Here is a 13,130-nt window from a genome sequence, read left to right on the forward strand (position 1 = left end):
CAGAAGAAGATCTTCAAAGGTAAGGCATTAATTATATTGCTATTTCTGACTTTTGTCGCGCACCTGCCTGGTTGAAATCTGATTTTCATGTGTTTGTATGCGGGGTGCTGTCCTCCGATAATCGCATGGTCTGCTTTCGCCGTAAAGCCTTTTTGAAATCTGACACAGTGGCTGGATTAACAAGAAGTTAAGCTCTATTTTTTCAAATCAATCCCGTTAACGGGATCCGAGCGGGAATGGGAGTTAAGGGATCCCTAAGAGGTTATCAGGGACAAATCAAAATGGCAAGTTCTTAACCATTCAATAAGAAATGGAAATGCGTGGGAGGGACATTTGGCTTTTGAACTATGCTATACAGTAAATGAAAGTGCACGTCTTCACTCACAGGGTTATATGGATTAAGGATATCATATACTTTCTCAAAATATACAGAATCTTTCAACATTCGTACCAGGTAGCCTGAGTATTTCTTATATATATATACTCTCTCAGCTCTCTCCCCCTCTACTTCTCCCTCTCTCTCTCTCTCTCTTTTTGAAGGGTAACCTCCATGGAATGTTCTTAATCTCTCTTGACCTTTCCCCCCTCTTCCTTCTCTCTGTGTGCTTCTCCTCCCTCAGATACAGTAGCAGTATGCCATAGAAATTCTACTGCCACGTGTGGCCTCATTTTATACATCACTTTCAAAGGCTTAATCTTTGAAGTGTTCGCTAATTTCGTCACTGACCCAGGTCACAATGTATATATTGTGACCTGGGTCTTGAAAATAACATGTTTGTTTTATATTACCATTAGAGTTATATATTTTAGGCTTGCTGTAATGCATCTACAGTATTCTTGGTGAGGATTCCTTTCCCTTAAGCCAATGTTAGAGGGCTTCTGAAATACCTACCTATAGGTTCTTTAATGTAGGGGCCGACGCTGGAGTAGAGAAGCAGGTACGGGGAGTTGAACATTTTAATGAGGAACAGAAATGGAACAAGACAGGAACAGCGTCAGCACACGGGTAACACAATGACATAGGAACATTAATCCTGAACCAGGGAACAGAGCTTGGGACAGACAGATATAAGGGAGGTAATGACACAGGTGATCGAGTCCAATAATTGCTGATGCGCATGACGGGGGAAGGCAGGTGTGCGTAATGATGGTGGCAGGAGTGCGTAATGCTGGGGAGCCTGGTGCCTTCGAGCGCCAGGGAGGGGGAGAGGGCGTGACACTTTAACACGTCTACAACCGTGAGTTAAAGGCAACATGTTGTGTTAATGGCGCTTGGTGACCCTCACAACACCACAGAGATATCTACAACCTATAGACGTGTGATATACGTGTGACATACAGTGCATTCAGAAAGTATTCAGACCCCTTCCCTTTTTCCAAAAATGTTTAGGTTACAGCCTTATTCTAAAACGTATTCAAATTTTATTTTCTCCAATCAATGTACACACAATACCCCATAATGACAAAGTACTTTGTACTCTGTACTTTGCTCCGTTCATCTTTCCCTCGATCCGGACTAGTCTCCCAGTCCCTGCCGCAGAAAAACATCCCCACAGCATGATGCTGCCACCACCATGCTTCACTGTAGTGAAGGTGCCAGGTTTCCTCCAGACGTGAAGCTTGGCTTTCAGGCCAATCTTGGTTTCATCAGACCAGACAATCTTGTTTCTCATGGTCTGACAGTCCTTTAGGTGCTTTTTGGCAAACTCCAAGCAGGCTGTCATGCCTTTTTACTGAGGAGTGGCTTCGGTCTGGCCACTCTACCATAAAGGCCTGATTAGTGGAGTGCTGCAGAGATGGTTGTCCTTCTGGAAGGTTCTCCCATCTCCACAGAGGAACTCTGGAGCTCTGTCAGAGTGACCATCGGGTTCTTGGTCACCTCCCTGACAAAGGTCCTTCTCCCTTGATTGCTCAGTTTGGCCGGGCGACCAGCTCTAGGAAGAGTCTTGGTGGTTCCAAACTTCTTCAATTTAAGAATGATGGAGGCCACTGTGTTCTTGGGGACCTCCAATGCTGCAGAAATGTTTTGGTACCCTTTCCCAGATCTTTGCTTCGACACAATCCTGTCTCGGAGCTCTACGGACACTTCATTCGACCTCATAGCTTGGTTTTTGCTCTGACATGTACTGTCAACTGTGGGACCTTATATAGACAGGTGTGTACCTTTCCAAATCATGTCCAATCATTTGAATTTACCACAGGTGGACTCCAATCAAGTTGAAGAAACATCTCAAGGATGATCAATGGAAACAGGATGCACCTGAGCTCAATTTCGAGTCTCATAGCAAAGGGTCTGAACACTTATGTAAATAAGGTTTCTGTTTTTTATTTGTAATACTTTTGGAAACATTTAAAAAAAAGAAAAAAGTTTTTGCTTTGTCATTATGGGATATTGTGTGTAGATTGATTAGGAAAACAATCAATTTAATCAATTTTAGAATAAAGCTGTAACGTAACAAAATGTGGAAAAAGTCAAAGGGTCTGAATACTTTCCCAATCCACTGTACATGTCTCATTACTCATAACATTACTCACATGTGATGCTGCACACCCCAAAAAATCCTGCATATCAGTATGGGAGAGTGGGTTAAGTTGAGCCAAAGGGGTTTCTTCCATCATTTCATGGACGAAACCACATGGAAAAAGAGGCAAGCAAGTTAGGTCCAAACAGGTGATTTTCACCAAATCAAATTCATTTATTGTGTTAAGAGGTTTCATGATGCTTGTTTCTAAACCAAAGTAGATCATTTTAAGATTGTTCTATACATCAGTTGGGGTCTCTGTAAACTTCAACATGAGGACCTAAACCTAACCTCCTTGTAGCTGTGTGGGCTAATAAAGTCCAAATGTTTAGTGTTCGTAGTTGTATCTAGTATTGTAATTCAATGAGTAGTTATATTTCTAAGTGCATGACCTACAGTACATACAGTATGTGATACAAATAGTCACCTTTATCTAGACATCAGAATGTGCTTATTTATCTATAATAATACGCAGGTTGGAATTTATTGTCATGAATCTTGCCCTGGAGGCAGCTCTGAAGTGAGGTCACTGGCTGGCACAGCCACAAAGTCATCAAAACCTAACCCGAACCTCAACCACACTGCTAACCCTAATGCCTAACTCTAACCTTAAATTAAGACCAAAAATCTCATTTTTTATTTTCATTCATTTTTATGATACAGACTATTTTGACTTTGCAGCTGGCCCATCTAGTGGAAAAAGCTCAGTTCTGCATACGGGGCAAGATTCATGAAAATAAACATCAACCTGTATATAATGCAGGCATTTTCACATTTTCATAAATATATTCAACTATAGCACCAAGCGGGCATATTCACATAAGGACTCAAAGAGGAGATTTATATTCAAAGGGTCTATTTATACCACTGAGCGTGTGGTGGAGTATCAATGGTATTATTGGCATTTGGCGGGCATCTATGCTGGGGGCAGAGTGTGACTGATGGAGTTTCATCGTTTTATGATGAGGATGAAGAGAGTGATGCTTTTGGCAGCATGAGAGTACACTTAAGCCTCTGCTCTCTATATCGCTCCATCATTTGGCGGTTTTATTTGACAGTTCCGATGATATGAGTTATAGAGGTATATGTCATACAGTGTTTTCTGGACAAAGGCAGAAGGAGGGGGCATATTCTAAGGAGTAGTAGTAGGGGACTAGGGAAGGTGGCATGGTGGAGGGAGAGTAATGTAAGTTGAATGAATACCATAACATATATGCAGGCCTATATTGCTGGCATCAGGTCTTGCTATGAATAGCATTAATACAACTCTAATGTAGTAATTATTTGTGGTTGTAACTTGGCGGAGGTTGTGGTGGGTCCCAGCCAGGTGTATTTGTTTCCACTGTGCAGTAGTTGTGCTGTGTAATCGCTGCAGCTGTCTTATACCACAGCATGTGTGGGCTATAGAAGTCACTGGGCTGGCAACTATAACTTCACCTGTTTAACGAACCGCTTTCATGTTTTCCAACATGGCAACGGGAAGAGGTGGGAGGACATTTACTAGGGTACTACAGTACTGAGGTAAGCCTGTAAGGGAACATAGGGAGGGAGGGGAGAGAACCTGGGAGAGTAGTATATCACACTGTATTTTATCAGACAGTAATGATGATAAGAATTATAGCCTGTATACATTCCTCAAGTGATGTCTCTCTCCGCTACCCCTCCCCCCATCCGCTGGCACACGTCTGGGGTGAAGGTCTATAGTGGAACAGTGGAGGAGAGAGGATGAGACATGGTAATATGAGTGGTAGAGAAGTAAACGGAGAGAGAGGACAATACCAAATACTATTTGGTATTGTCGTAAATATGACCGAGTATTTTAGAACATCTTGTAAATAGAAAGCTTTCAACAAAAAACACTTTGGCACAGAGGAAAATGACACCTCTTTAGGGAAGTAGAATCTGCAGAATGGAATAAACGAGAACCCATAAATATCATCCCAAACTGTCCTCTATCTTTTCCATTCATCTCCATTCATTACCATTCCCTCCGCATCTCTCTCCGTGCCTTACCAGAGGGCGCTTAAAATAGGTCTGGCTCAAAGCTCAGAAAAAAACTTTTATATTAGAGGACATTACCAAATACTATTGCCAGTGTTCCTATCCGCCACAAAATGCTTACAGAGTGTTTATAAAGTCTTAGTTAATGACATATTGGGGCTTAAGGGTTCACACTCTGATTGTGAACTCCTCTGGCTCTCTGTTGACTCTGCATCTGTCTGTAATCCATCAAGCCAGAGCTGCATACCTGGGGGGGCATGGTGACGGTCCTGGTATGAGGTAATGCTATACTCACTGCCTCGGTTTAATGAGGGCAGTGTGTGGAAGAGGAGGGAGGAGGGTCAGGAGACGCCAGTCTTTCCCTGCCAATCTGTCCAGGCAGCAGGGCCCAGTCCAGAAGAAGGGGTGGAAATGGGTGTGGGAGGGGTGTGGGTAGAGGGGGTCAGTGGCAGTCAGTGGCAGTCGGTGCCATTTAAGATTAGGGAGGACGGTAAAACATTTTAAGGGCCTTAATTCTATTACAGTATATTGGATGACTGTCATTCATATTCCTTTCACCAAGCTCCGTGTAACAACGATAGGTTTAGACTACGGCATGATACTTGAATTTGTCCTATACCCATCATGAGGTTGCTACATCCTAGCCTACAAATTAAAGTTTAACGTAGGTGCACAGGTCAAGAGACAAATTGGTGTAATCAACGTGACAGACAGGTACACATTCAATACCGCATTGCACACTCTTGCCTGCATCTAGCTGATCTAGGGTGTAATCATTAGTCCAAACTGTTTAAAAACATTATGTTTTGCAACTAAAACAAGTTTTTATTGGACAAATTCAGGTAGGTTCATCCCGTTTAGTTCCGTTTGCTTCTGTTTAAGAAATATTTTGCTACAGAATTGGTGGAATGAATACACCCCTGATCACACAGTTCACTTTCATAGCAGCCATACAAACAGCATCATCACATTTACGCACTCTCCTCCTCTCACATTTTCCCTTCACTTGAGGACTTCAGTGCACAGCACAACAGCTGTCTGTGACCAGGTGAAAAAACCTCTCCAAGCCAAACATTCATACCATAAGTGCTACACACAGCCTGCATCGTTGTCACCATATTAGCTAACGTCAATATACACGACATGACAAAAGTATCGTCGAACATCTCATTCCAAAATCATCGGCATTAATATGGAGTTGGTCACCCCTTTGCTGATATAACAGCCTCCACTCTTCTGGGAAGGCTTTCCACTAGATGTTGGAACATTGCTGCGGGGACTTGCTTCCATTCAGCCACAAGAGCATTAGTGAGGTCGGGCACTGATGTTGGGCGATTAGGTCATGCTGAAACAGGAAAAGACCTTCCCCAAACTGTTGCCACACAGTTGGAAGCACATAATCATTTAGAATGTCATTGTATGCTGTAGCATTAAGATTTCCCTTCACTGGATCTAAGTGGCCTAGCCCAAACAATGAAAAACAGCCCCAGACCATTATTTCTCCTCCACCAAACTTTACAGTTGGCACTATGCATTCGGGCAGGTAGCGTTCTCCTGGCATCCGCCAAACCCAGATTCGTCCATTCGACTGCGAGATGGTGAAGTGTGATTCATTATTCCAGACAACGTGTTTCCACTGTTCCTACATTTTTGAAGAAATTAATTTGTTAAAAACTGTTCAACTATTGTCTTTCTTTCTCTTTGAGTCAATTACTCACCACATATTATGCACTGCAGTGCTATAGCTAGCTGTAGCTTATACTTTCAGTTCTAGATTAATTCTCTGATCCATTAATTGGATGGACAACATGTCAGTTCATGCTGCAAGAGCTCTGAGAGGTCGGAGGACGTCCTCCGGAAGTTGTCATAATTACTGTATAAGTCTATGGAAGGGGGTGAGATCCATGAGCCTTGTATTTTTTTATTTTTTATTTTTTATTTCACCTTTATTTAACCAGGTAGGCAAGTTGAGAACAAGTTCTCATTTACAATTGCGACCTGGCCAAGATAAAGCAAAGCAGTTCGACAACATACAACAACACAGAGTTACACATGGAGTAAAACAAACATACAGTCAATAATACAGTAGAAAAATATGTCTATATACAATGTGAGCAAATGAGGTGAGATAAGGGAGGTAAAGGCAAAAAAGGCCATGGTGGCAAAGTAAATACAATATAGCAAGTAAAACACTGGAATGGTAGATTTGTAGTAGAAGAAAGTGCAAACTAGAAATAGAAATAATGGGGTGCAAAGGAGCAAAATAAATAAAATAAATAAATACAGTAGGGAAAGTGGTAGTTGTTTGGGCTAAATTATAGATGGGCTATGTACAGGTGCAGTGATCTATGAGCTGCTCTGACAGCTGGTGCTTAAAGCTAGTGAGGGAGATAAGTGTTTCCAGTTTCAGAGATTTTTGTAGTTCGTTCCAGTCATTGGCAGCAGAGAACTAGAAGGAGAGACGGCCAAAGGAGGAATTGGCTTTGGGCGCGTGCTACAGGTGGGTGCTGCTATGGTGACCAGTGAGCGGACATAAGGGGGGACTTTACCTAGCAGGGTCTTGTAGATGACCTGGAGCCAGTGGGTTTGGCGACGATTATGAAGCGAAGGCCAGCCAACGAGAGCATACAGGTCGCAGTGGTGGCTTTGGTGACAAAACGGATGGCACTGTGATAGACTGCATCCAGTTTGTTGAGTAGGGTATTGGAGGCTATTTTGTAAATGACGTCGCCGAAGTCGAGGATCGGTAGGATAGTCAGTTTTATGAGGGTAAGTTTGGCAGCATGAGTGAAGGATGCTTTGTTGCAAAATAGGAAGCCAATTCTAGATTTAACTTTGGATTGGAGATGTTTGATGTGAGTCTGGAAGGAGAGTTTACAGTCTAACCAGACACCTAGGTATTTGTAGTTGTCCACATTCTAAGTCAGAACCGTCCAGAGTAGTGATGCTGGACAGGCGGGCAGGTGCAGGCAGCGATCGGTTGAAGAGCATGCATTTAGTTTTACTTGTATTTAGGAGCAGTTGGAGGCCACGGAAGGAGAGTTGTATGGCATTGAAGCTCGTCTGGAGGGTTGTTAACACAGTGTCCAAAGAAGGGCCAGAAGTATACAGAATGGTGTCGTCTGCGTAGAGGTGGATCAGAGAATCACCAGCAGCGAGAGCAACATCATTGATGTATACAGAGAAAAGAGTCGGCCCGAGAATTGAACCCTGTGGCACCCCCATAGAGACTGCCAGAGGTCTGGACAACAGGCCCTCCGATTTGACACACTGAACTCTATCAGAGAAGTAGTTGGTGAACCAGGCGATGCAATCGTTTGAGAAACCAAGGCTATTGAGTCTGCCGATGAGGATGTGGTGATTGACAGAGTCGAAAGCTTTGGCCAGGTCAGTGAATACGGCAGCACAGTATTGTTTCTTATCGATGGCGGTTACGATATCGTTTAGGACCTTGAGCGTGACTGAGGTGCACCTATGACCAGCTCTGAAACCAGATTGCATAGCGGAGAAGGTGCGGTGGGATTCGAAATGGTCGGTAATCTGATTGTTGACTTGGCTTTCGAAGACCTTAGAAAGGCAGGGTAGGATGGATTTAGGTCTGTAGCAATTTGGGTCAAGAGTGTCCCCTCCTTTGAAGAGGGAGATGACAGCAGCTGCTTTCCAATCTATGGGAATCTCAGATGACACGAAAGAGAGGTTGAACAGGCTAGTAATAGGGGTTGCAATAATTTCAGCAGATAATTTAAGAAAGAAAGGGTCCAGATTATAGTATTGAAGTTAATGTACCCAGAGGAGGACAGAAAATAGCTGTCCTCTGGCTACACCATGGTGCCCCCCTACAGAGTGCTGTTAAGGCTACCATAGACCTTCACAGAGTGATTTAATCAGTTATTTGCTGACGTGAATATATTTAGTACAGTTTTATCTAAAAAAGATCACTTTTAAATGTTTCACTATTTTTTTTATTCACTGATTAGGATGGTCCTCCCCTTCCTCCTCTGAAGAGCCTCCACTTGAGGGGGTCATGAAACCCTAAACTTTCAATAATCAAATGACCCCAAGGCAAAACACGTTGGTGGGATATCATAACACTCTATTAGGGACATTTCCCTGCACCGGTCCACTGCTCCAGACCCCCAGGGAGGGGGGTGTAAAGATGCTGGTCTTTCACTGCATTACAGTGAATAATTAATTGTGTTATTTTCGCTCCCCTGATGAAGGGAAGCAGCGTCAACAAATAACTCTTCACCTGTTATCACCCCTCATATAGCCTGAGTGTAATTGATACCACGATGTGTCTCACAATCATATACTGTATGTCCAAAACACAAGACATTCATGGCTAATCATTAATATCTCTGATAAAATATGAATATTTTCCACAACACTAGGTTGACCGAGCGCAGGTATTCCCTCTCTGGTGTGCTCAATCCCCTTCCTCAGGCTAAGCACACAGGCTGCAGAACTATTCTTAATGCTGTTTATTGGGAAGCGTGCTTTCTCCATGTCCCAGTGGCTTCTTGAGTACCAGACAGTCGCCATGGGGGAGGGGAAGGCTCCGGGGCTGAGTTGAAGTTCAAGGGGGGGCAAGGATTTGGGGTTGGTGTAAAAGTAAGGGAGAGCAGTCTAAAGGATGGAATTAATGTGGTGACAGGAACACGATCTACATGATGTCATGATGCTAGATTGGCAACACATGGCTGAGACGTAAAGAAATTGGTGTGGAATTACTCTGAGCCAGCCAGGCAGGCAGTATAAACAGGAATAACAGTGGTGAAACGAAGGGTGTGTAAGGTAAGTTGACAGAGTACAGTAAAACAAATAATGAAACATATAGTAAATACAGTACAAGATACTGTATGCCCTTTGAATACATTTACTGTATATAGTTAATAGTCTATGGTAAGGATCCAAACAGGCCACATTAATCGGTTAGCCAGATGAAAGAGTTTAGTAGAGGTGTAAGTGAAGTAGACAGGCAATCAGGGTCAGATAGATTGAGCCTCTGAGGTGCAGAGTAGTGATGTGAAGAGGTCACACCTGACATGGCATAACCCCCTCCGACACATCATCTCGTTCATCTTTCTCCCCTCATCTTATCGCTATGCTTTACTATGCTACTGCTCTACTCTGTTCTTCCACACTACACTCTTAGAAAAAAAAGAGTTTCAAAAGGGTTTTTCAGCTGTCCCCATAGGAGAACCCTTTTTGGTTCCAGGTAGAATGCTTTTTGGTTCCAGGTAGAACCCTTTTGGGTTCCATGTAGAACCCCCTGTAGAAAGGGTTATACATGGAACCCAAAAGGGTTCTTCAAAGGGTTCTCCTATGGGGAAAGCCAAATAACTTTTTAAGGTTCTAGATAGCACCTTTCTTTCTAAGAATGATTCTTCTCCCTCTCTCCCTCCCTGTTTGAGTCTCTCAAATGTCATGTTGCCAGGTGATGTTGAAAAGAGACCATGACATATTTTAGATCCCCTCAGATAGACAAGCATTACTACATACGGGCAATACATTTCACTGACACTTATGGCAATGTTTTGTCAACCGATGCCAGAGCTGCAATGTCTAGGTCTTCACAACAACCAGAACCATGCATAAAAGACCTACGTATTGCTGGTGTTAATGCTGTCTGAATATAGGCCAACAATGTATAAGTCCTCACATTTGAACCACTTTCCCCCCATATCAACAGTATGGGTCTATTACAGACATGGGAAGACTTTGTGATGTAAAAGAGCACAGATCTGTGCAAATAATAACATGAACCTTATTATAATCTATAACCTAATTTTAACAGATATGTGCTATTTTCGATAGTGCCAAATAGATAGTTTGTAGATGTTCAGTAAATCAATTATCTATCAACAACATTTTAACTAACTATCCACTCTAACCATAGACCTAACCTTAACCCTTATCATAATGCCTATAATAATAAAAGTTCCAAACTAACTATTGAGACGAGATAGGCCTGTACCTTGCCACTGCCTGGACTCTCCACCATCACAAAAACAGACAGATTCTCACTATCTTTCCTGCCATCCACTTTTCTCTTTACCTCACTCTACCTTCATAATGAATACAACCTATGTTAATTCAGATGATTTCATCACTTTGTCATGCTTATTGTAACATTTCCCAACAGATATGCCAATAAACTTCATCTATTACTACCGTGAACGCTATGGGGGTATAAAGTGCAAAAACAACGACATATCACATGATCAACAACATACTATCATACGTAGGGAACCAGCCTATGGGAGTAGTAGAGAGTCTGTCTCGGTCGATGACAGGAAGAACACTGACCAATATAGATACACAGAAATCCAAAGAGGACACTAGCTGTACAACAGTATCGAAGTGTACAATGTGTATGACCTGCTTACCTGGCTTCTTGGCTTCGGGCATAGCTGCGATAGTGTGTCTATCTCTTCCTTTGACTGTGTCTCCCTCCCTCCTTGTCTGTTAGTCTGTCTGCTTTTCCTCCTTCATCCCTTTTTATTCCCTACTCCCTCTCCACTACAGTCCCCCTCCCCAGGGAAAGGTTGTCAGATGACACCTAGAGGGGATCCAGGATCTCTGAGGAAAGAAGGAAGGGGTAGAGGGTGAGGAGGAAAGGAAGACAGCATAGAGGTGAAGGGGGGTTTGATGCAGTAATGAAGAGGGCGGCCAGGCTGGAAATTGTTAATTGGTTAACACGGTAGGGCGAGAGCCAGCCCATTAGCTAATTGATTGACACACCGATTAGCATTGATTGACAGGTTGATTGTCTGACTGTTCTCGATCTCACTTTTGACTGTCTAACACAAGACACCTTAGGCAAGTTTCCATTGACCCAGGTTTATCCAACAAAATCAGTGGAGCCCCACCTGTTTAGTGAAGACATCAAACTATGAAATAACACATATGGAATCATGTCGTAACCATTTTTTTTTCAACAAATCAAAATAGATTTTAGATTCTTCAAAGTAGCCACCCTTTGCCTTGATGACAGCTTCGCACACTCTTGGCATTCTCTCAACCAGCTTCATGAGGGATGCTTTTCCAAGTCTTGAAAGAGTTCCCACATATGCTGAGCACTTGTTGGCTGCTTTTCCTTCACTCTGCAGTCCAACTCATCCCAAACTATCTCAATTGGGTTGAGGTTGGGTGATTGTGGAGGCCAGGTCATCTGATGCAGCACTCCATCACTCCTTCTTGGTCAAATAGCCCTTACACAGCCTGGAGAGATGTTTTGGGTCATTGTCCTGTTGAAAAACAAATGGTAGTCCCACTAAGCGCAGACCAGATGGGATGGTGTATTGCTGCAGAATACTGTGGTAGCCATGCTGGTGAAGTGTGCCTTGAATTCTAAATAAATCACTGTCAGTGTCACCAACAAAGCACCCCCACACCATCACACCTCCTCCTCCATGCTTCACGGTGGGAACCACACATGAGGAGATCATCTGTTCACCTACTCTGCGTCTCACAAAGACACAGCGGTTGGAACCAAAAATCTCAAATTTGGACTCATCAGACCAAAGGACATATTTCCACCGGTCTAATGTCCATTGCTCATGTTTCTTGGCCCGATTCACGCAGTCTCCTCTGAACAGTAGATGTTGAGGTGTGTCTGTTACTTGAACTCTGTGAAGCATTTATTTGGGTTGCAATCTGAGGTGCAGTTAACACTAATAATATATCTTCTGCAGTAGAGGTAACTCTGGGTCTTCCTTTCCTGTGGCGATCCTCATGATAGCCAGTTTCATCATAGCGCTTGATGGTTTTTGCAACTGCACTTGGAGAAACTTTCAAAGTTCTTGAAATGTTCTGAATTGACTGACCTTCATGTCTTAAAGTAATGATGGACTGTCGCTGTCACGTCCTGACCAGCAGATGGAGCTATTGTATTAGTTTTGGGGTCAGGAGGTGGCAGTTTTTTTGTGTGTGAATGTTTGTTGGTGATTGGGACTTCCAATTGAAGGCAGGTGTGTTGAGTTGCCTTTGATTGGAAGTCCTATATAGGTGTGTGTGTTTTTCTTTGGGGTTGTGGGTAGTTGTTTTTGCACTGCGTTTGTAGAGCCTGTAAAACTGTTGCTGTTGTCACCTTTATTGTTTTGTCAGTGAATACTTTACTCCTTTTTTTTAAATTAAAACCATGAGTATTCACATTTTCGCTGCGCCTTGGTCCTCTTGTCTCCAGTACGACATTTTCCGTGACGAGTACGACATTTTTTGTGACAGTCGCACACCTGTTAATTGAAATGCATTCCAGGTGACTACCTCCTGAAGCTGGTTGAGAGAATGCCAAGATTGTGCAAAGCTGTCATCAAGGAAAACGAGTGGCTATTTTGAAGAATCTCAAATGTAAAATATATTTTGATTTGTTTAACAATTTTTTGGTTACTACATGATTCCATATGTATTATTTCATAGTTTTGATGTCTTCACTATTATTCTACAATGTAGAAAATAGTAAAAATAAAGAAAACCCCTGGAATTATATGTAACTTATTTTGTACATAATGTTTCTACCACCGCATCTTACGGCAAAAAAGAGTTTCTGGATATCAGGACAGTGATCACTCACCTCGGATTAGACAAAGATTTTTTCTTCAACAA

The 13,130-nt window shown here is 42.7% G+C and overlaps 1 protein-coding gene across 1 annotated transcript in view; it reads right to left on the reverse strand.

The window, feature by feature from the left end:
- Positions 1–10,998, reverse strand: part of mypc1 (Myosin-binding protein C, slow-type) — a 47,040-nt gene extending 36,042 nt beyond the window's left edge. The window contains exon 1 of the mRNA NM_001146386.2: positions 10,913–10,998. Coding sequence (NP_001139858.1) covers positions 10,913–10,934 — 22 coding nt within the window. The 5' untranslated portion in view covers positions 10,935–10,998. The remainder of the gene's footprint in view (positions 1–10,912) is intronic.
- Positions 10,999–13,130: the final 2,132 nt, after the last annotated feature.

This window comes from Salmo salar, chromosome ssa06, assembly GCF_905237065.1.
Source record: "Salmo salar chromosome ssa06, Ssal_v3.1, whole genome shotgun sequence".
NCBI classification, from domain to species: domain Eukaryota; kingdom Metazoa; phylum Chordata; class Actinopteri; order Salmoniformes; family Salmonidae; genus Salmo; species Salmo salar.